Source organism: Calypte anna, chromosome 18 (genome assembly GCF_003957555.1).
Source record: "Calypte anna isolate BGI_N300 chromosome 18, bCalAnn1_v1.p, whole genome shotgun sequence".
Classification (NCBI taxonomy): Eukaryota; Metazoa; Chordata; class Aves; order Apodiformes; family Trochilidae; genus Calypte; species Calypte anna.
In genome coordinates, this window is record NC_044263.1 from 11,360,807 (window position 1) to 11,384,066 (window position 23,260).

General features: G+C 51.6%; 2 protein-coding genes across 2 annotated transcripts; one reads left to right on the forward strand and one right to left on the reverse strand.

The window, feature by feature from the left end:
- Window positions 1–383: 383 nt before the first annotated feature.
- Window positions 384–6,168, reverse strand: CCDC42 (coiled-coil domain containing 42). The gene is made up of 8 exons (XM_030462127.1): window positions 6,116–6,168; window positions 4,857–4,976; window positions 4,439–4,544; window positions 4,209–4,313; window positions 2,746–2,943; window positions 1,873–2,091; window positions 992–1,150; window positions 384–572 (listed from the first exon to the last, which is right to left on the reverse strand). The coding sequence occupies exons 1-8, from the start codon at window positions 6,166–6,168 to the stop codon at window positions 384–386; spliced, it is 1,149 nt and encodes a 382-aa protein (XP_030317987.1).
- A 3,292-nt stretch (window positions 6,169–9,460) lies between these two features.
- On the forward strand, window positions 9,461–21,987 carry LOC103533873 (electroneutral sodium bicarbonate exchanger 1). Its single transcript, XM_030462128.1, has 25 exons — window positions 9,461–9,464; window positions 9,894–9,962; window positions 10,612–10,628; window positions 10,797–10,875; window positions 11,359–11,424; window positions 11,849–11,987; window positions 12,177–12,337; window positions 13,262–13,483; window positions 13,648–13,709; window positions 13,832–13,989; window positions 14,337–14,424; window positions 14,910–15,056; window positions 15,259–15,335; window positions 15,776–15,950; window positions 16,112–16,245; window positions 16,837–17,082; window positions 17,163–17,268; window positions 17,815–17,976; window positions 18,687–18,800; window positions 19,166–19,327; window positions 19,715–19,966; window positions 20,438–20,506; window positions 21,039–21,212; window positions 21,304–21,438; window positions 21,886–21,987. Exons 1-25 carry the CDS (start codon window positions 9,461–9,463, stop codon window positions 21,985–21,987), a joined length of 3,120 nt encoding a protein of 1,039 aa, XP_030317988.1.
- Window positions 21,988–23,260: the final 1,273 nt, after the last annotated feature.

Consider the following 23,260-nt stretch of genomic DNA (forward strand, 5'->3'; position numbering starts at 1 on the left):
TCATTCACCCCTGGGTGACCTGGGCTCCTCTGCTCTGCTTCTGCTCCCACACTGGGTGTCTCTTTCTTCCTTGCACCGATTGGCCCTTGGAGAAAATCCTTGGAGAACATAATCCTGCTTGCTCTGCTTCCCCTTAGCTCCTTCCCTTGAGGAGCAGCCCCCTCCTGCCGCTCCCTTACAATTGTGATCCTGGCTTTACAGAATGAACACCATCTCATCATCAAGGGATGGAGCTGCTCTGATGCTTCCAGCCCTCCCAGGTCCTGGAGAGACCCCTGAAAGTAGTTGGGGTTTTTAGAATGGTATGAAAAGGAGCCAGCAACTGAGCAAGACAACAGAGCCAGAAAGCTATGGAACTTCACTGCCATGACCCACAGTGAAGCCTACTTCTTCTGTAGGTCTCTTTGTCTTGCTCTTGCCCCTCCCACCCTGCTGAGCCTTGGCTGGCTGCTCGAGTCCTCTTGGCTTCTTGCTTTTATCTCCAGAGGCAGAGATGCTCGGTGTTGGGTCTGTGTGTCCAACCATTTCACCTTCAGAAGGAGGTCTGTGCGGTCTTGGATGAACTTCTGAACCTGAGCTCAGGAAGAGAGAGGGAAGACCACAGAGCAGGAATGAGACGAGGAGGCAAAGAGGGGCTTGTTGGCTCTTTGGGAGGGCAAATTTCTCAACCCAACAGAGCAGGATCTTGACAAGGCATTTGCACCCGAATGGGCTTCTGAGGGGGGATCTGAGTTCAGGGCAGGGGACAGTGACACCAAACCTTGGCCATGGATTGATCTGCATCCCCATCCTGCCTGGACCCCCACTGCTGCTGCCCTTGCCTGAGACATGCTTCCCTCTTGTCCTCTGCCCATGCCTCATGGTCAAGGGAGAGCCCAGGGGAGAAGGAAGGTGTCTGTTGGGTACCTGGATTGCTCCAGGCTTTCCCCTCCCTTGGGGCAGCTGAGGGTCATCCCTGCCCAGAAAGAGAAGAGGTCTGGCTTGGCTCTACCATGTCCAGCTGTCTCTGGTAGTCATCCACTGGCACCTTGGGGGCTGCTTTCATGTGCATGCTCACAGTCTGGAAGAGGCTGAAGATGGCTGTCCTGATGGTGGCCAGCTCCTGGGCTTTCTTGGAAGTGGTGTTTTTGATGTCAGCCAAGTGACCTTCCTGAGAGGAGAGGAAAGGAGAGGAGAAATGTGGACATGGCAAAGATGCTGCTTCAGCACTGGAGACCCTGGCTTGCAGACCCCAACTTCCACACTCCTCACATTGGCTGGGAAGGACCTGGCCTTGCCCAGGGCTGTGCTGAGGATGGTTCCACTTGGCATGGTGGAAGCAGATCCAGACCCCCCCATATCTCTGCCAGATCCTGCAGTCTTCCCTCTAGTGGTTTGTCCCCCCAGGCCCCATTTGCACTCCCCTGGCAGGGACAGCTGATGTCCTGGGAGCATCACCTCCAACTGACACCCCCCCAGGTCAGATGCTTTGCAGCTTTTGCGACCCAGCTCCTAGAGTCTGGAGGATCCAAGAGGGAATTTGGCTAAGCCCCCTCAGAGAGATGCAAAGGGAGCAGAGGCCAGCAGAGCTCAGGGTATTTCTGCACACTCAGCACTGACCACACATGGATGAGCTTCCCTTTGGACCAGGAGTTCAAGTGAGAAGTGTAAGAGCACGACAGGTTTGTGAGGCCCTGATGGAGCCTTCTCCAGACCACATCTGGCATTCTTCATTCACCATCCCCTTGGAGGGATGAAATGAAGCATCTCCTCCAACCACAAAGGCTGTGACTTGGTCTTGCCATGCCCCCATGGCTTAGGGATGAGCCACCCACTGACCTTGACACAGCAAGACCTTGGAGATCTTCCCCTGCCTGCCCTACAGCTCCTCACCCAGAGACAGACATCATTCTGGATCTGCTCCAGACGCTGGAGGTCCTGGAGCTCCTTTTGGTACTGCAGCATCTCCACCTCTTTCTCTGCCTTGTACTGGTCCAGGAGCAGCTTGGTTTGCTCAGACACCTCCTGGTGCTGCTGCTGGGACTGCAGCAGATCCTTGCGCATCCTCACCAGCGTCTTGTAGCGCAAAACGATCTCCTGGATGTCCTCAAACTGCAGCATGGGGTTCCTGGGGTTAGCAACCCCCCTGCCCTGCCCTGCCCTGCCCTGCCCTCCCCTCAGCACAACTCCAAGTGCACCTGCCCTGACCTGGGACAACCCCCAGCACTCACAAGCTCATCCCTCCTTGACCAGGCTGCTGTTGTCCCATCAGATTGATGAGCATCACCACATCCCCTGTCTGGTGACATCCCACTGTGCCAGACCCAGAGGTGTCCCTGCCCTGGGATGTCACCTTCTCCCCTGGTGAGTGGGATGAGGCTGCAGGAGTCTGAGCCATTCATGGAGAGATACCCAGGAGTCTCTGAGAGAGAGCACAGCTTGTTGGACAACTCTCGCTTCCTCTTCTTGTGCAGTGTCTCCCAAACCATCCATGGGACGTGAGCTGGTGGCACCAATGGGCCCCTATCTCACTCAACCCTTTGGCTTTCTCCCCTTTTAGCCCTTTTCGTTTGGTTTTCTTAAGCCCTTCACCTCCTATCATGGTTCTCCTCCCCAAACTGGTCCTCCTGTCTCACCTGAACCACCAGAGAACACTGGTTTTCACCTGGATTTCCCAGGATTTGCCTGATCTCCTCTAAGTTTTACACCCACAGAGGGCCCTCCTGGAGGCCATCCATCATCTGTCTTTGTCCTGTCCAAACTCACCTCTGAGTTCTTCACCACATCCTCCAGGTATTTACAGAAGATGGAGTACTTCTGCACCTTGGTGGAGAGTTTCTGGCGGGCAGTTCTCAGGGCTTCTAGGTCCCTCTTAGCTCTCAAAAGCTCCCTCTCCTTTTGCAGCCTCTTCTCCCTCTCTTCAGTGGCTTTTTTCAGAGCTCTCATGTGCATCTCCTCACTTTCCTGGTGATGTTTGCCCCATCAGCGCACACAGACATACACACACACACACGGAAAGGAAGGCACAATGGAGCTGGATCACCCAACACGACTGGGAGGAGCTGCCCTTACAAAGGGGAGATCAGTTCTGGAGCACTCCTGGGAGCACTGTACCTCCCAGTTTAGCAGGGCCACCCCTCCTGCAGTGACCCTTTGGTCTCAAAGTTGGGCATCTGGGATGGCACTCTGATTTTCAGACCTGAAAACTATATATATATTTACAGATAAATATATATCATAGAATCATAGAATTGGCTGGGTTGGAAGGGACCTCAGAGCTCATCAAGTCCAACCCTTGATCCACTACTGCTGCAGTTCCCAGCCCATGGCACTCAGTGCCACATCCAGGCTCTTTGGAAATATCTCCAGACACGGAGAATCCACTACTTCCCTGGGCAGCCCATTCCAATGCCTGATCACCCTCTCCAGAAAGAAATTCTTTCTCATCTCCAACCTAAACCTGCCCTGGCACAACTTGAGACCCTGCCCTCTTGTCTTGCTGAGAGTTGCCTGGGAAAAGAGCCCAACCCTCCCCTGGCTCTAACCTCCTTTCAGGGAGTTGGAGAGAGTGATGAGGTCTCCCCTGAGCCTCCTCTTCTCCAGCCTCAACACCCCCAGCTCCCTCAGCCTCTCCTCACAGGAATTCTGCTGGATCCCTTCACAGCCTCCTTGCTCTTCTCTGGACCTGCTCCAGCACCTCAATCTCCTTCCTGAGCTGAGGGGCCCAGAACTGGACACAGGACTCAAGCTGTGGCCTCACCAGAGCTGAGTACAGGGGCATATACAGATATATATATATATATACAGATAACAATACATATATATATATGTATGTATATATATTTAAGTATATATATATATATAAAACAATACATATATATGTATGTATATATATTTAAGTATATATATATATATATATATATACACACACACCTGCAGGTATCTGTCCTTGCAAGGCACCTGGGTGTCAACAGTGGGGACAGGCTGAGACCCTTCTGGTGACACACTTGGGGGCCTTCAGGAGGTCACACCAGCACAGTCCCTCCCAGCCAAGCCCTACCTTCCGCCAGGTGTGCTACAAATCCCTGTGCTCCCCCTTCTTCTGCCACCTCCAGGCTGAAGGGTGGCTTGGGCAGACACCATGGCCCAAGACTGGCTCCCCAGGAGAGGGGAGGAGAGGTGGTGCAGCTCAGGGTGACACCAGCTCAGCTGCTCAGGAGATGCTGTACCTTTATAAGCCTCTTGGAATCCTCCATGTGGGTTTTCAGCTCTGCCTCCTTGGCCTGGAGCTCCTTCCACCTCTGGGTCACCACTTTCATCCTCTCCTTGAATTCCTGGCAGCACCAGAGCAAGCAGGATGTGGCTGTCTTTCCCTGGAGCCACTCACCTGCCTGCTGCTGCCCTCCAAACCACCACAAACCCTCCCAGCCGTGCACCAGCACCCTCCCATCTTTCACACCTCTTGCTTCTGCTCCAAAGCCTTATGCACCACTTGGACTTCTTTCTTCTTATCCTGGAGGTGAACCAGTCGAGATGGGGAGATCCCCTCGTTCAGTTTGAGGTTCCTGCCACAGAAGTTTCCCTTGAGGTTACCTGGTGGGTGCAGCACCTTGGCAGGGTCTTGGATTGCTCTGTCCCATCAGCTCTTGGGAGACCCCAGCTGGAGTCCCCAACATCAGAAGGACACAGAGCTCACTCTACGCAGGACTGACTCCTCCAGCCCTCCCCAGCAAGGAAGGGGGGTGGGATGGGCAGGAACATGGCTGGGCTGAAGAGGTGGGATTGAGGGGTGGGAGTTGGCCATGGGAAGGGAAGAAAGGATGGAGGAGACGGGCAGAGAATGAAGGGGATGGAGTTAGGTGGAGGAGCTCCCTCACCTGATCATCAGCAGGAGGTTCTCTCTGTACAGTTGGATGAACTGAGCCTTCAGGTCCTCATCACTGTTGGTGGCCATTGCTCCAGCCACCAACAGAGCCCAGATCCTCCTGACACTGTCTCTGTCCCCCGGGAGTCCAGGGGCTGCCCTGGGAGCCTGGGAGCTGGGTGCTGTGTGGAAGAGGCAGCTCAGCAAGGGGAAAAACCTTTAGTGCCTCTTGTCTCCACTTCACCAGGACTTTGCTGTAGCTGTGCCTGCACCACTGGCTGTTGGCAGAGACAATTGTGAGATGCTGGGGGCATTAACTGGATACTGGGTGTCAGAGAATCATGGAATGTTTTTGGTTGTGAGGGACCTTAAAGCTCCTCCAGTGCCACCCCTGCCATGAGCAGGGACACCTCCCACAGCCCAGGGTGCTCCAAGTGTAGAGAAACAAGATAAACCAGGTGCCTCGAATTGCCAGTGAGTGGGTGTGAGTCCACCTGTGCCTGATTAGGACAGGCCCCCTATTGGGCATGAGCAAGACCAGGGGTCCAATAAAGGTGGGACACACACCCACAGAGGGAGCTCAGCTCACTCTGGTGTGAGGCATGGAGAGGCCAGGCCAGCAGCTCGTCGAGCCCCTGGAGCAGGAAAGGCTCTTCCCACCACACTTCTACCCTGGAAGCGCTGTGTGGTGGCTGGAGTCCTGGAAGAGACCAGCAGCTCGTCGAGCTTCAGGAGCAAGAATGGCTCCTCCCGCTACATCCAAGCCCCATCCAACCTGAGCTGAGATACTGCCCAGGGATGGGGCAGCCACAGCTTCTCTGGGCAACCTGGGCCAGGGGCTCAGCACCCTCACAACAAAGAATTTCTTCCTAATACAAAATCTCCCCTCTTTCAATTTCAAGCCATTCCCCCTTATTCCATAACTCCAAGCCTTTGTCCAAAGTCCCTCCCAAGATTTTCTGGAGCTCCATCAGGCACTGGAAGGTTCTCCAAGTTCATTGTGGAGCCTTGGGCAGGGATTTCAGAGCCCCAACATCCATATCACTGTCTCAGGGCTCAGGGCAGGACCCTGCCCCTTCTGTCCCAAACACCACCTGGAAAGACTGAGACACATCATCAGATGGCACTCTCAAACTAAAGAGGTTCCTCCTCATGTTCAGATGGAACACCCTGTGGTGAAGTTTGTGCCTGTTACCTCTCGTCCTGTCAACAGATCCTGCTGGAATCAGTGCTGGACAATTTCAGGATTAGCTCTGCCCTTTGGGGCACTACCTCTCCTCTGAAGCTGGGCAGTCACCCTGGTGGGGCTGAACTTCAATGAACATGTTAAGCCGCCATAATCCATCTGTGCTTCCTGGAGACACATCCTGGTCCCTTGTCCCCAGCTGAGCTGTTTATTCCCAGCCCTTCACACCCCTCCCCAAGCTGGCACAAGTGCCACTGCCCTGGCTCACTTCAGGGAACCAACTGGAAATCATGGACAACATCAAGGACCCATTCAAGAGCCCACAGAGCACTTGAGTGGGTGAAAACTGATCCCCTCAGCCTGAAGTTCTGCCTGAGCAGGGCTGGTGCTTGGGTTGTGGTCCCCTTTGGAGGTGCAGGGCAGACCAAAGTGTTGCTACACCTCATGGCATTACTTCTTCCTTTCCATCAGGCCATCACTCCTGCAAAAAGAGGAGAGGGGGCTTATTTGCTGTGAATCAATCATATTGGTGTCTATAAACCATTCAAATTTGATTTTTGATTTGATTGGATGTCACTGGATGCTGGGTTTTTTTTTTTTTTGGTTTTTTTTGTTTGTTTTTTTGTCTGGGTTTGTTCCCCTCCACCCCATCTTCCTGTTCTCTCCAGCATCCCCAGGAGCTCTCCCAGCCACCCCCCCTACACCTCCCCGAACACAGCCCAACCATTTACATGTTCCTTTATCCCACCTCTCCTGTTCTGCCCATTTTCTCACATCCACTTTCATTAACCCTCTGGTCACATCTGGATTTTTATGAAGATAAAAGCTAATAAAAGAGAAACAACCAAACCACTCTGCATTACCCATGTCCTCCTCTGTTTGTTCTTCTTTCCTGCTGAGTGATGTGCTGAAGCTCTTCTTCACCTTCCTCCCTGCAGCTGCTTTTCCTGCAGGTTGTGGTGCTTCTGCAGGCAGCAGCCTCAGCTTTCCCATCAGCATCCCTCTCGTTCAGGTTGTCCCTCCTGGCTCAGCCTTACTCAGCTGCTCTTCTTCCGTGCTGGGGTGTTGGAGGGTTTGTGAAGCACTTCAGCTACTCTCCTGGGTTCCTCTGGGCTGTGAACATTTCTCCTGGAGCTGAGATAAAGCCCTCCCAGCTTTCCTGCCAGCCTTGCCCTCAAATGTCCCCTGCCAGGGGGGTACCCCTGTGGGCTGAGCTTTGCTTTTTCCCATGATGTCCATCTCCCATTGCCTTTGTCCTTATGTTTTCATGTCCTCACATGCAATCTGCATTAAGCTCTGAAATGTTCATTTGTACCTTTTTCCTGGCCAACCCTTGCTTGAAGCTGAAAATGAGTGAAGAGCTCTGATGGAAGTGCAGCAGCCTTTTGTTTTCCACCAGACCCAGCCTCATCCCCAGGCTCTGCTGGGTGCACAGGGCTGGTGCAGAGGATGGGGGAAGTTGGGTGTCTGCAGCTCCTCACCACGCAGCCAGAAAAGTGAGGAGGTGATGCTATTCCCAGGCTCTGGGAAAAATAGCAGAGGGTTTGAACAGAAAGAAGGAGATGGGCAGCCAGCTTTCCATCAGGCACTGGAAGGTGCTCTAAGGTCTCCCTGGTTGGAGCCTTTTGTTGTACAGACTGAACAACCCCAGCTCTCAGCCTGGCTCCAGAGCAGAGCTGGTCCAGCCTCTGATCATCTTTTTGGCTTCCTCTGGACTCACTCCATCAGCTCTGTGTCCTTCTTGTGCTGGGGCCCAAGAGCTGGACCCAGCACTGCAGGGGAGGGCTCAGCAGAGCAGAGGGGGACAATCCCCTCCCTTGCCCTGAGGTTGCACCCCAGGGGAGGAAGGTGATTTACAACTGGGTCACTGAATGCCACCAGGCTTGCTCAGGACTCCCTGGTGATTCTTCAGATCCCACAAGCTCCATTTGCTATGAAGCAAACAGCAGGGAGAGGGATGCTGTGTCCTGGGTATAAGGGATGGGGATGCTGGTGCAGCAGAGGGCTCAGCCCCCGCAGCAGAGCCCGGAGCCCTGCACTGCCCCAGGCCTGCACCCCAGCTTTGGAGAGCAGCAGGACTGGGGAGTGGGAAGAGGGTTTGGAAAAGGCCTTTTGGGGTGCAGATTACCCTGCCAGGGAGCTGGGATTCCAAACCTGAGATGATGATTTGGGTTTCTTCTGCCGCTGCACAGCAAGTGGAGCCAGGAGCATCCCGGCAGGGCAACAGCACCATCTGCTGCTGCAGGAATTTGCAGAGCTGTTTCACTGAGACTGCCCCATCCAGCCCAAAACTTCTCCCTTGGCCTTGGCCAGTCCCTGCAACAGCTCCACATCCATGAAAAAGAGCAGGGAACTGCTGCTTTGGGTCAAGGTGTGTCCCCACATTGAGCACAGGTTTGGTGTCCTGTCACCCACACCTCGCTCTGGCCCTGTAGAAGGTGAAGGGATCAGCTTTATTCACAGTTAATTTCCACTGCCTCTTCAAATGCCTGCAGCTGACTGCAACCATCCAGTGATGTCTGTCCAAGGCCTGACATCCCGACTAAGATGTAGTGAAATGAGGCAATCAGATGTTGCTAATTAAGAGGTGGGAGGCGTGAGCTTGTTTTAAGCCCACCTGTGCCCAATTAGGGCTGACCCCAACTGCGCATGAGCAGCACTGGGGGCTAATAAAGGTGAGCTTCTGAATGCATGCTCAGCTCACTCTGGAGCAGTCAGAGGAGAAGGTTTGCTGAGTCTGGAGCAGAAGCACTGAACAAGGCAAGCCAAGTCTAAAGGCAGCAAGATCAGAGCACTGTTTGTGCACCTTGGCAAGAACACCTGTTTGTCTTCGAAGCGCCGTGCCCCAAGAAAGGTTCTTCTGCTACACTAAGATCCATATGGAGTCTGAGCTCTCTGGGGGCTCTGGCTTGACCAAAGCCAAAAGCAATGTTCTTCCCAATTCTCCCTCTTGCTGTAGTGAAGTGATGCTACTTGGAAAACACCTTCACCATCTACCTCCAACACCACTTCCCTCCTAGTCCTGAGTCTGGGGTGGCAAAGACCCATGGAGTTGGAGCTGGACATTGGGAAAGGCACAAATGAGCTCCCTTCAGCATGGGACAGTGATCAGGGTGGACACAGGAGGACAGTGCATGAATCCTTCATCTTCAACAGCTGATGGAGAGAACTTCCCCTGCTCCCACACAAGCGATTTGGTCCACCTGGGAAGTTCCAAGTGACAGGACAAGAGGTTAGTTAAGGACTTGTCAGTGTTAGATTCACATTTGGACTCAATTATCTTGAAGGTCTTTTCCAACCAAGGTAGTTCTGTGAGTCTGTGATTCCAGGAGTTAAATTGAGGCTCATCAGCACCTGTGGGCACCAGGTCAGCTCTCCTAGCATGGACCCTGCTGTGTTGAGAGAGCAGAGCAGAAAGGGGCTCCTCCAGCATGAGTATGTGACCAACATACCTCTTCTTGTCCCAACTTTTGATTTAGTCCCTTGTATTTTGACAGCTTGTGCTCTTAAATATACTCAAATGCCTCTTGCCTGGCAGGATGTGGTGTTTACGCCATTTCTCCAGTTTGGAGAGTTTCTGGTCAAAACAGAGCTGTTTTCTCTCCACCCACTAAGTTTTCCAAGCAGAAAGATTCCTGGGGTGCACAGGGTTATATAACTGCCTGATTTCATGGCTCAAGGATTCCATGGCTCAAGAATTCCATGGACATGTGACACAGGATTCCATGGATCTTTGAAACAAGGCTCTTCACCCTGGAGACCTGGTCGCTTTGTGTGTACCTGGTGTGCACAGGGTGTCCCTGAGATCTTCTAAGTGAGCCTTGGTTCTCTCCCCCCTTTTTCTGTCCCCTCTTATTCCCCCAGAACTGGTGACCAACCTGAGAACTGACCAGAATGGGGATTTTCTACTCAAGATCTACAAAAGAGTTACAGGTAGCATGGCTGGGGCTCTACCAAGGGGCTGAGCATGCCCCAAACACTGGGAAAACTCTCCCCAACATCTCCTTGGCATTTCTCTGATGTGCAGAAGGATGGGCTGGGGGTGATGCTTTGCAGCAGGCAGGGTTTCCAGGGGCAGCTTTAGCATTGCTGGTCAAAGCACAGAGGCAAAAGAGTTTAAAGAGATAAGGAGACTTTGCCAATGTCACCCACAGGGTGTTGGAGAGTGCTGACTGCAAATTGCTCTGACACCTGTGTAATGTGCTGGAGTTTATAATTCTATCTGAATTGTGATTTTCTCTAAATAGTAATTTTATTTAAATGGTTATTTAAAGTAAATCTTATTATCCTGTTAGCACAGTGCCTTTTCCAACACTGGGGTTTTGGCTGTGTGCACAATGGAGCTCTTGCCCCTTGCATTTTGTCCAGCAGCCCTGCCTGTTCCTACATGTTTCTCAGGGTCTTTGCTCCTGTGGTTCTCCTTTGGCTTTTAAGGCCCCCAGGCTCTTCCTGCAACAGAGGGAGGGCATGAGCTCTCAGCCCTTGGCTTTCCCAAGGAGAAGGATCCTGTTTTCCCTGGTAATTCTTTTCAGCAAGGGCAGCCTGAGCCTGGCTGAATGTGAGTGAATCTTTGCCCCTTCAGGTTCTTGGAGGTTCTTGGTAAGTATCCCATTTAGAGATGGTTTTAGGGCTGTGCCTGGAGGAGCAGGGATGCAGAGGTGGGATGCTCACAGCCTGGCATGGATGCAGGGGAATCTGATGGTGCAGGGGAGGTCTGGGAGCTCCGAAGACCCAGCCCCAGATCTCACCTTCTCCATTATTAACCAGGCCTGCAGGGAGGAGGCTCTGCTTGAGGCAGGCAGAAGCAGCAATGGTGCCAACATCCACCCTGAGACTGAGCTGGAAGGTGAGTCTGCTGAGACCTGGGGGGAGAGGGACCACCAGCCAAACCTGCTGGGCTTGAGAAAGCAGCACAGTTCATGTTTCTTACCATGATGGCTTTTAAACAGAGGAGCTGTGATTTTCTTTATATGTGCTCGAGTTCATTACCAGGGGACTGATTTGATCTTGTTGCCTCGTGCCCTACAAAGATGGTAAAAATAATTGCTTTCTGTCACTGCTTAATGAGCAAGCCTGAGTCTTGTCCAGCCAGAGCTGGAACTTGAGGTTTGATGCTGCCAAAGCTCTTCTAGAGGACCCAGACAACCCATTTGGTGCTCTGGTTTTGCCAAGTTTGAGTAAAACAAGCTTGGAAAACAGGAGGAGATGAGGGAATACAATGTAGAGAAATCAGTGTTCCTCTTGAGATTGAGCTGTGGCTCAGTGTGGCCTCAGCCACGTCAACCATTGCTGCAGTGTCCAAAGTGCTGCAAACACCACTTTGTTGCAGGCCAAAGGACCCAGGACGTGGATGTGCAGGTGTCACTGGGACACTGGGAGGATCAGGGCTACCACTGTAAGTCCCAGTGTGGCTCTTGCTAAACTCCTCGGGGTGACATAGGCATTGGGGGCTTCTGAAAGCAGGTCCATGTGGCCAGGTGGAGGGACTAGTGGTTCTTTGGAGGGCAAGTGGCATTATTTAGCAAGACTCCCTTTTTCCATACTTTTTGCATGTTGTAACATTTTTTTTTTAAAGCAGTGAAGTGCCTTCCTTGGAGGGTTCCTGGCTTTAAGAAAGGAAATGCAGGGAAGCAAAGCAACCTATCGTTTGGCAGAGGTGGAGTAGATGCTTCCTCCTTCTCCCTGGCTCTGTGCAAGCCCAGCCAGACCCAGGGGAGCAGGGCCAGCCCAGTCTTTCTGGCTGAACTACCACCAATCCCATGGCCACTTGGCTGCGTTCAAGCATGGTAATGGGATGGGGCTTTATTTTATGTCCCCAGATACTTTATCCCTGCACAATGTGCAGCTCATCCTTGAGAGTGAGGAGGACGAGGAGCACATCCCCCATGACTTGTTCATGGAGCTGGATGAGATCTGTGTGGAAGGAGATGGAGATGCTGAGTGGAAGGAAAAAGCCAGGTGAGTCCTGCTGTGGTGGCAGAGGGGTCCCCATGCTGATGGCACCCACGGGCTCTGCTTTCTGCTTCTGGGATGTGAAATTTTTGCAGCTGCAGGTGCCTTCTCCTCTTGACCCCTGCAGCTCAACCAAAGGGGTGGCAGAGCTGGGCAAAGGGGTGCAGTGGGGCTGATCAAACCTGATGTTTGCAGGTGGCTCAAGTTTGAGGAGGATGTGGAAGCTGGTGGTGAGCGCTGGAGCAGACCCTATGTGTCCACACTGTCCATGCACAGCCTCTTTGAGCTGCAGAGATACATCAGCAATGGCACAGTGCTGCTGGATGTGCCTGCCAAAAGCATCGAAGAAGCTGCAGGTACCGTGGGTGCCACATCTCTCAGGAAGGGACAAGCTCAGTTCACAGTGGTGCCCTTCACACCCAAAGCACTCCCTGCCCCAAGGCAGGTCCTTTTCCAAAAGTTCTGCTGGGGTTGGAAGTTGTGAGTTGGTTCTGGGTGTAGGATGGGTAGGTCACAGTCTCACCAGCTTTTCCTTCCCTTCTGGGGCCTTGTGGAAGCATCCTCTGGGGTTGGAGAAGGGTTTGGAGAATATTCTGAAGGCAAAAGGGAGCAAGTGTCAGGGCTTAGCAAGCTGCTCTTAGCCATGCAGAGTCTGCCTAAGAGCTAAACCTCCTTAAAGAAATTTTATTAGAAGCCTTTTCGTCCATTTTTTATTTTCTTTTGCCTTAACATCCATGATTTAAGAGTTTTAAAGGCAGAGATTGTCTGGCAGATCAGCAGGCAGTGTATTTCTGTGGGGAAGAGAGCAGAAGTTCACTGAAAAAGCAGCTTTGGAGAAATGGTCTTGGACTGGCAGGTCTCCATTCTGTCCTCCCCAGAGCTGGAGCAGTTGATGCTGTTCTTAGCAGGTTTCTCTCTGGGCTCAGCTCATTGCAGGCTTTGGGCCACAGCAGCTCTGGGAACCTCTGTGCTCCAGATGGTTTCTAGTGTGGTTAAATGTGCAGCACATCCGGAGAGGACACACCAGACAAACAAATGGCCTGTGTTAGTGTGGGGACTAGTGACCCTAGCAAAGCCATGGCTAGGCCTTTTGATATGGTTTGGAGCAAAAGAAAATTGTTCCTTTCACTGCAAAGGCTGAACTGTATGAAAATGTCTTGCTAAGCCAGGCTGAGCCCAGGTCAGGCTCTCCTGCATGGGGCAGCCTTCCCTGGGGACTGTGGGGGATAAACCTGGGGGGTTTCAGCTCTGACAGCTTCATTTCCTTCTGCCATATCCAGACATGATCCTGAGCCAGCCAGAACAGGCTGAAGAGTTTAATAGGAAGGTGCAGGCAAAAGTTCGGGAAATTCTTTTGAAGAGACATTGCCACCAGCATGAGAAGGGCAGAAACAGCCTTCTCACCACAGTCTGCTCTGTTGCTGGGGTGAGCAGACAGAAGAAGCAAACAGACCCAGAGGGCCTTGATCGAGGTGAGAGTTCTTACAAGTCTCTGGCACCAGAGAAGGGTTCCTGGAGGGCTTTGGCACCAAGGGAAGGTTCCTGCAGGGTTTGGTCCCTTTAGATTTGTCCTGGCAAAAGAGGAGCATCACAATTACTCCTTGCCCATCTTTTTGAGTGTCTTTCTTTTTTGTACCCGCCCCAAAACTCACCCTGCTTCCTTCTCCCACCATGGCAGAAATTAAACGAACTCTGAACACCCTGACCAGTGCAATGGGTTTAAGCAAGGTGAGACACTCTTACACCTTTAGGGCCAGATTTGCTGTTGCAAAATTGGCTGCAGAGTGTGATGCAGAGTGTTGGGGTTTTGCTTTGGGGGTAAATGCCTGAAAACCATTTGTCATGCCCAGGTGGATCTGCACTTCATGAGGAAAATTCCCATCGGGGCTGAAGCTTGCAACGTGCTGGTTGGAAAGCTGGATTTCCTTCACCAGCCCATCGTGGCCTTTCTCCGCCTGACCCCAGGTGTTCTCTTCATGGGCATGACAGAAGTTCCCATCCCAACAAGGTCTGCACAAAGTTTTGATTTTAAAGAACTAAGAAACCATCCAGTGGCGTGAATCGGTTTGGTGTCCTGAGGGAACGAGGCCACTGGGAGAGAGGGAGTTTCCCCCACCCACGTCTCCTCACCTTCCATTTCCCCTTCCCTGCTGTAGCTTTACAACCCATTGGCCAATTGGACTGGAAATGGGCCCTAAAATGAAATTTGCTATCAAATGTAATGAATTCCAAATTCAGCAGAGGTGGTGGTGAGCCCGCGTGTCTTCTCTGGATCCATGCTCTGGGCTGGGAGCTCCCAGGATCTCCTCTGAACACACACATGTTCTTATCTCTCATTTTGTCCTCCTCACCCAGGTTCCTGTTTGTCTTGCTTGGACCAGGAGGAAAACCCCATGAGTACTATGAGGTCGGCAGGTCCATGGCTACTCTCATGACTGATGAGGTGAGACAAGAGAAGGGATATCTGGGGTCATGGCTGCCTTTCCTCCACCTCCCAGTCTCTGTATTAGTGAGGAGGAGGAGGAGTTGCTGTCCCAGCTGCCCATCAGCTCTCCAAGCAGCCCAGCCCTCCTCCTTCTACCCCCAAGCAAACAATGTGGATTTGCATCACCCCACATCCTGGAGGCTGAAATCCCACCAGGGTGCCCCCTGCACCTCATCCTTCTACCAGGGGTCCCCAGCCCAGCATTGCCAGGGCCATTGAAACCTCTCTTTAAGCACAGGGTGTGGTGTGCCATAGGGGGATGGCACCTCCTGCAGATGGTTACAAGTACCACAATGCAAGCTTTTTCCCTTTGGAGGAATATTTCCTGCCATTTTCAGCAGGGAATTTGGAGGAGATAATCTTTCGTGTAGGCAAGAGCTTACTGCACTGGTTAGCAGATGTGAGGTGGGTTGTCCTCTCACCAGGTTGTCTCCTGCTGGCAGGTTTTCCGTGCTGTTGCCTATAAAGCCAGGAACCGGGCTGACCTCGTGGCTGGCATCATGGAATTCCAGGATCGGGTCACAGTCTTGCCACCAGGAGTGTGGGATCCATCCATCAGAATCGAGCCCCCCAGAAAAATCCACTTGCACGTGGGTGCTGGGCAGAAGGAGGCACATGGGGGGGTGGGAGGGGGACATAAGGACAGATGGACAGACAGCAGCATGGCTGGGGCTGCTGCACCGTGTCCACATGGTCCCAGTTTGACACTGTACCCAGAGCAGCAGCCAAACAACCTGGTGGATCCCAGTCCATGTCTTCATCTTCTTTCCATCTGAACAGGATGAACAGGAGAGGAGGAAGCTGCTGCCAGGAGCTTCTCACAGCAAACCCAATAAGCACAGTGCTCCTGAGTTGGAGTGGACAGGAAGGTGTGAACTTTAAGAGTTTGGGTTTTTTCAATTTGCCTCTAAAATCTGAGCATGCACCCACCTTTGCAGCAGGTTTCTGGGATCAGTTGTACCAGTGAAAGGACTCCAGCTTTCCAGTTGGTCCCCTGGGCCGGGCAGGCGGGAGATCTGCACCCAGGTTTTCTTGCCTTGGGGTGGTGGCAGATATGTGAATGGCTCCAGGGAGAGCTCTGCTGCTTCTTAGGGCAAGGGGCTGTTGCACTATGAGAGTATGGGCTCTGACATGAGGTCTTGGTGGTGGTGGTGGAGGGTTTGTTCGTGTGCCTCAGCTTCTACTGGGTGTAAAATGGGAGATGGAGACAGCTTCAGTTTAGCCAAGAAAGCTTTTCTGTGCCTTTCCACAGACAAGAAAAGTCCATGTGCTCTTCTAGGAGAACAGGCTGTTTCTTTCCTTCCCCCAGGTTCTTTGGAGGCTTGATCCAGGATGTGAAGAGGAAAGCACCATGGTTCTGGAGTGACTTTCAAGATGCCCTGAACCTGCAGTGTCTGGCTGCCTTCCTCTTCCTCTACAGTGCCTGCATGTTCCCTGTCATCACCCTTGGGGGACTGCTGGAGGAGGCAACTGGTGGTCAACTAGTGAGCACCTCCCAGTTGGGTGAAAGGGGGGTAGGGGAGGGATATAAAATACCTGCAAAAGTCCTTGCTGAAGCGAATTTCCTTAGGGTTTTGGTTTTGTTTTGGTTTGGTTTTCGCCCCCATTATTTATTTCCTCACTACAGCCTCTTTTCCCTGGACAGAGTACCATGGAGTCAATTTTGGGTGCATCAATGAGTGGCGTGGTCTACTCCCTCTTTAGTGGCCAACCTCTCACCCTTCTGGGCATCACTGGACACATCCTGGTGTTTGAGAAGGTCCTCTACAAATTCTGCATGTAAGGTTGGCTGTCATGGCCGGGTGCTGAGAGCCTTCTGAAGAAGGCAGAGATGTAGAAAAGATGGTTTCTTGTATTTTTCTTAGTGCTACTTGTTAGATTTGTCTTCTCTGTCACAGCCATGGCTCACATGGTGCTTTAGTATGTGATGCTACAAGAGCCCTTGCTCTCTGCAAAATGTATGGGGCCGTTTAGTTGTTTGGGGTTTAGGCAAAGCAGAAGGAGAAGAAACCAAGAAACCACAAGGATGTGGATACCCTGAGGTGGGCTGCACAAAGAAGATGAGACAAATCCCTCTGGTTTGGGAATGAGGGAGGATTTGCTTCCCCCCATGTACCAAAACAGACTCTGTTTAAACAGAGTTTTGCCTTGTTAAGGCAAGATAGTTGCTAAAGAACAATCATTAAATAATTGGCCTTTCCTCCTGAGAACCCCTGCCATGAGGCTCTCTGTTGGCAGCACCTGGAAACTGCAGTTACCATCCACAGACTTGATTCTAGCTCCGAGATTGCTTCCAGCTTGCCCCAGGGAGGGCTCAGATGGGAGCTTCTCTATGCCTTTCCCACCTCTCTCTTTGTTTTGTCTCCCCAGGGACAATTTCCTCTCCTATCTGTCTCTGCGGGCGTGCATTGGGCTGTGGATCTCCTTCTTCTGCATGGTGCTGGTGGCCACTGATGCCAGCTGCTTGGTGTCCTATGTCACCCGCTTCACTGAAGAATCCTTTGCCACCCTCATCTGCATCTTCCTCATTTATGAGGCTCTAGACAAGCTGATACACCTGCATGAGGTCTACCCTGTGCACATGCCCAGCAAGCTTGACTTCCTCACCAACTACTAGTGGGTTTTTTTCCCTCCTAAACCAGGGCTGCACTTCCAGCTCCTTTCCCTTACCCCTGTCTTGGCTTCTCTCCTCCCAGCTGTAAGTGTGGGGCCCCGACCCAACCCAGCAATGAGACCCTGCAGTTCTGGGAGAGCAACAACATCAACGCGTCTGGCATCGCCTGGGGAACCCTCACAGTGACTGTAAGTGCCCCAAGCCCCTGCTTCCTCCTGCTGCAGCCATGGGGCAAACCTCAGAGCCCTGCAGGTGATGTGGGCTTCAAACCCTGCTGGTGCTGCTTGGAAAGGCCTTGCTTCCATCTCCTGGGTGGGTTTCACCTGCTTGGGCATCAGAAGGAGAGTCCACCTCGTCCAGTCCACCCGGTCCCCAACAGGAGTTGTGAGTGTGCTCCTTAACCCAGATGCAGGACGAGGTTTGTGACCAGAAGCAAGGTCAAGTGGGTGGTTAGGTTATTGTAGTTGGGGTCTTCTTCAGCCGTGGTTACCCAGCATTCAAGTGGAGAATGTGTGTTGGGTCTGCAGTCTGATGTTGCCTCCCATCTCATCTCTGCATACTGCATTGGGGGGCTCAGTGTCACTTCTGCAGCTCCTGCTGCTCATCAAACAGGAGTTTCCAGCAGCAGTCACATCATGATGGATCTTGGACCACGAGCCTCAAAACCCTCTGGTTTTCTGCAGTTTCCTTGCTGCATCTGCACTGCCTTGGTGTCCTGATCTCTGTTTCTCTAGGAGTGCAGCAGTTTACATGGAGAATTTCATGGGCCTGCCTGTGGACACAGAGGCCCCTACACCCCTAATATCTTCCTGTGGTGCTGCATCCTCTTCTTCTCCACCTTTGTCCTGTGCAGCTTCGCGAAATCATTTAAAACCAGCCGCTACTTCCCAAGGAGAGTAAGTAGAAGATGGAGGCCAGCAGCAGCCTCCACACTCATTTCCCAACATGGCTTTGCTGGAGCACTGGGCACTCTTTGCCACCACTTGAAGGTCAAGCTCTCCATCAGCTTGGATGTCCCTCAGTCACTGCCATGAGTTCAGAAGGACTGTACCACTTCCCACCTGCCTCACAACCTGTCCCAAGCACTTTTATTCTCAGGTGCTGGGAAATCAGGTCTTCCATAGTGGGGCTTTTTCTTCCCCTGCTGAGCATTACGCTGATTCCATTGAGGAACTGCCATAGAGCAGGACAATTTCTTCCTTTTGAGGAGCAAATGTTGTCTCAGTGCCTTAGTCCCATTGTAGCTGTAGAATCATAGAATCCTTCTGGTTGGAAAAGAACTTTGCAATCATCGAGTCCAGCCTCTGAGTGTGGCTGTCATGGCAGAATTCTGATTCCTTCATTTTAAATATTTTTTTTGTTCTGTTTTTGTTTAAGATTTGAATGAAAACAGCTTATTTCCACATAGATAAATGTTAAAGACAAAGGCCTGACACAACATCCAGGGACAAATGCAGCAGCACTATCTAACCAAGGGTTTTCACTGCATCTCCTCATTGTTGGGGTTTTGGTAACCAGGTGTAATGGTGTCACTGTCCCTCACTTTCCCACCTCAAGTCATGACCCTGTTTGCAGTGCCCCTTTCAGCTCTGGTTTCTTGCCCTAGGTGCAATCCATATTAAGTGACTTTGGTGTTTCCCTCACCATCATCTTCATGGTGCTCCTTGACTACATGGCTGGGATCCAATCACCAAAGCTCCACGCCTCCACTGAATTCATGGTAAGGGGTCCAGGGGGTTGGCATGGAGTGAGTTTCATCCCATGCTTGTGCCCATGGGGATGCCACAAGGTGATGCTAGGGCAGGACAGGTCTGAGTTTGGAGGAGGTGCTGATAATGTGACCATTTCCTCTTTTCCACCTCCAAGTCCAATGTTTCCTTCTGGGAACAAGAAGACAACCCCAGAACTAAACACAGAAATATCTGTAGGTGCTTGCAAGGAGGACACTGGCACTGCTGAAAGCCCTGGGAGAGGGTGACATGAAGTCAGGGCTGGAGAAGCTCTGACACAGGGTTGGAGGAGAAAATCAAAGCCAGTGAAGTGGCAGGGCTGGGCAGTGATGCTGCTGTATGTGCTTTGCTGCAGCTCACCACAGATGGCATCGGATGGATCAACAACCCCATAGGACCCAACCCATGGTGGACGGCGTTGGTTGCACTGATCCCAGCTCTGCTTTGCACCATCCTGATAGTCATGGAGCAGCAGATCACTGCTCTGATTGTCAACAGGAATGAGCACAAGCTGAAGGTGAGGGGCTGCAAGAGGTGACCCCATCCCCAACCCACTCTGGGCAGCAGGTGTGGAGAGAAGCTCTGACTCCAAAAGCTTTCAGGAGGCATTGGTCTGGGGCAGCAGCAGGCTGTGTGACAGGATGTTGTCCTGGATTAATGGTGCCACAGGGAGCAAACACCAGGGGAGTTCCAATGAGCAGTCTTTCAGAGCAGCAAATTCATCTTTGATCAGTAGAGAAGCACAGTTTTCTTTGAAAATAGCAGCAGCATGTGGGGGAACAAATCCTTTGGATGCTCCATCAAGAAGCTGACCTGTGTTCACAATTAGGGTTGGAGTCAGACTTGTGACCTCATCCTCACTCCTGTGTGCTGGGATTCTCCGTTTCTTCTTTCCTTCCCACAGAAAGGATGCGGGTACCACCTGGACCTTTTTGTTGTGGCTGTGATTCTGGGCGTGTGCTCCTTGCTAGGGCTGCCCTGGTTTGTAGCTACAGCTGTCCTGTCCCTCAGCCATGTCAACAGCCTCAGAGTGGAGTCCAGCTGCTCAGCTCCAGGAGAAGAACCTGAGTTTCTAGGCATACGAGAGCAGAGAGTGACTGGCCTGATGATCTTTGTGCTGATAGGCTGCTCAGTCTTCTTCACTTCTGTGTTAAAAGTAAGAGGAAAATTCAAAACAACCACCACGAGGTTTTGGGAGGTGACTCAAAAGCAGTCACTTCTCTCCAGGGCTGAGTAGTTTTAAGTGGAGGAGGTGATCCAAAACCTTGACCCGTGCTAGGAATCAGCCTCAGCAGTGTTTCTGGCTTCTCAGGCCCCAATAGGGATGCTCGAGGGAAGTGAGCAATGGTCACAGAGCACAGCACATGGGAACATGGGTGAAATCACCTTTTTCCCTCCAACCTTTCTGGGAAACAAAATTATTCTGATGAAGCGTAACTCAAAAGTTCAGCCTGGAGCAGAGCGTTAACTCGCACACAAGAAATCTCTTGCAGTTAAAATCTGAGGCATTTCAAACCCTGTGGAAACTGGAAAGCTTTGGGCAACTTTAGGCAGTGCCTGTAGGAAAGAGAGCCAATCCTGACAATGCAATTTAAACTCCAACATGATTGTGGGTTTTTTGTTCCAGTTTGTCCCCACGCCTGTGCTTTATGGCATCTTCCTCTACCTGGGTGTGTCATCACTCCAAGGAATTCAGGTACAGGCTCTTTTCCAGGGTGCATCGTGTCTGCTCCTTGGTATTTCAGCCCTGGGGAAGCAGGAGAAAAGCAGTGGCTCAGGGAAAAGCCTCCATGGGAGCAAGCAATGGAAATATTCTCTGTAAGACAAAGGTTGGTGGAGGCACACAAGGTTTCCAGGGTGGCCCAGGCAAGTTGAGCACTCACTGTTTCAGGGAAGGTCAGCCTTTGGCTACCTGAAATTGAGGGATTTGGTGCAAAGGGAAAGCAGGTTCTGGCACTGGTGGGAATCCTTTCTGGGGGTTCAGTGGGCCAGGAAAAACCAATAACAGAGTAATATGGGGTAATTTCAATGTGGTGGGCAGTGCTCTTGGGCAAGCTGGTTTATAGCTGGAGAGAAGGGGAAGTGGGTGCTGCTCCCAGGGGGGGGGAACAGAGTGGGATCCAGAATTTCTCATTGCAGGCTGGATCCTGGAAACACCCTCCATGTCTCAACAGGGCCAGAAACCTTCTGCAGATCCCAAGTGGAAACTTTCCACTTTTATTTTGCAGTTCTATGAACGCTTGAAACTCTTTGGGATGCCAGCGAAGCGCCAGCCGGATTTCACCTTCCTGCGCCATGTCCCCCTGCGCAAAGTGCATTTGTTCACCCTGATCCAGCTGTTCTGCCTCATTCCTATCTGGGTCATCAAGGTGTCCCGTGCTGCCATCATCTTCCCCATGATGGTAAGAGCTGGTGCTACTGGACACTGGCAGCGTTGGAACGAGCTGCAGCATCATCTCTGGCCTCACCATGTCTTCCCTCTCATGTGTGAAGGTTTTTGCTCTCGTTTTTGTCCGGAAATTAATGGATTACTGCTTCTCAAAACAAGAACTGAGCTTTCTTGATGACCTCATGCCAGAAAGCAAGAAGAAGCTGGATGATGAAAACAATGAAGCCAATGAAGAAGAGGTAAAGCTTGCCGGGGGCTGAGGGCTGCCCATCTCCCTTGGGCTGTGAGCTTGCCTGTTTCTATCACAGCTTGTCAGTAAACGTTGGCGAAGATCAAAGCTTAAGAGAAGCAGGTCCTGACAGCCTGGATCCCACATTGTAACCCTTTTTTTCATAAATTAGCAGTGGGATTAACACTTAAAAAGAGGGATAAATTTTTTAATTAGTCATTTGTAATAAAGATGATGGTGATTGTGATGACGATGATGATGAAAAGAATTGTTTATAGTGGTGTTTACAACCACTCCCCCCCAAAATTATTTGGAATGGAAGGTCTTTATTGGCTGCAGTAAAAGCCAAAGCTGCCATGGGTCAAAAGGAGAGGGCAGCAGACAATGTTCTTGCTGTTGTTTAGTTTATCTCCACTTTGATTCAAACATAGAACCATGTTTGTCTCTTTCCCATCAGGAGTCCCAGAAAATGGTGGCGTCATCTGCTGAAAGCTCAGATCATTCGAATCTGAGGGAGGCCAGTGAAGAGGATACCTTGAAGCAAAGGAGATCCAGGTAAAGCCCCACCAAGTGCCAGGTCATGGGCAAGATAAGTTTGAAGGTGTTTGGCACAGAATCACAAAATGGTTGTAGTTGGAAGGGAGCTCTAGAGCTTATCTAGTCAAGCCCCCCTGCTAAAGTAGGATGTCCCAGAACATGTTGCACAGAATTCCATCCAGGCATATTTTGAGTATCTCCAAAGAAGGGACTCCACAATGTCTCTGGGTGGGCAGCTGTTCCAGTTCTCTGTCACCAACCCTAAATAAGTTTTCCCTCATATTTAGATGCAACTTCCTGTGCACATTTTTCTCCACTTGGTTCTTCATTGAGCAGCCCCTAGAAACCAGCAGTCAGATTGGTGGGAGATCAAATCTACAGAGGGCTGCAGAAGGGGATGGCAGGGCTCTGACCCTAAGCAGATGGCTACACAACTTATGTTTGTCCCCCTAAACCTGAACCATCAGTGAGTTTGGGGTAGCTGGAGCTCTTTCCTTGACCTACCAGAACTCTTTGTCCAGCAAAACCTCCCATGCTGATGCTGAGCTTTGATGCTCTGGGCCCCCCTGTTCATCTTGCTGATGCAAATGGACTTGGGGACTTCAGTTCCCACACTCAGGCATTGCTGAGTGTAAAATATTTCTTGCAGGACTGCTCCTCTCAGGCTTGAGATCTCAGATGAAGTGGAGGAAGCAACTGTGTAGATGCTCTTGATATGAACACAGAAGCAGGGAGCCAAAAGGTAAAGGATTTTAGGTGAGGGTGACCGTGCTGCTCTGCCCCAGCCATGGCACAGGGCTGTGGTGTTCACCTCCTCTGGACAGAGATGTCCCTGGGGAAAGGTGGCGAGGACACCAGCTCTTCTGCACTGGGAAGTGCCAGGGGTGGGGCTGGATGAGCAGGAGCCAACTGTTGGGCATCTCCCTCTTTGTGTCTTCCCTCTCCCCAATTCCATCTTCAGGATTCTTTGAAGGAGAGAAGCGAGAAGATGACTCAGGGATGTGGCAATGCAGACAGGGGGAGAAACCACTTTTGTTCAGCTGCAGGATTCCCAACAAAGCCTTGAGATGTGCCCAGGTCCCTTGGTGTGCTTCAGGCATTTTGTGTCTCTAGCCCAGCAAACAGAGATGCACATCCCAGGTGCTGTGAAGCCTCCATGTTTCTGTTGTTGCAGTTTTGCAGCAGCAGAGGGACTGCTGCAGCTTGAGCACTCAGTGCAGGCTTTTCAAGCTCTTATTCCCCCTCTCCATTCTCTTTTTTTTTTCCAAATAAAAACTCTGAAAAAACAAAGTAAT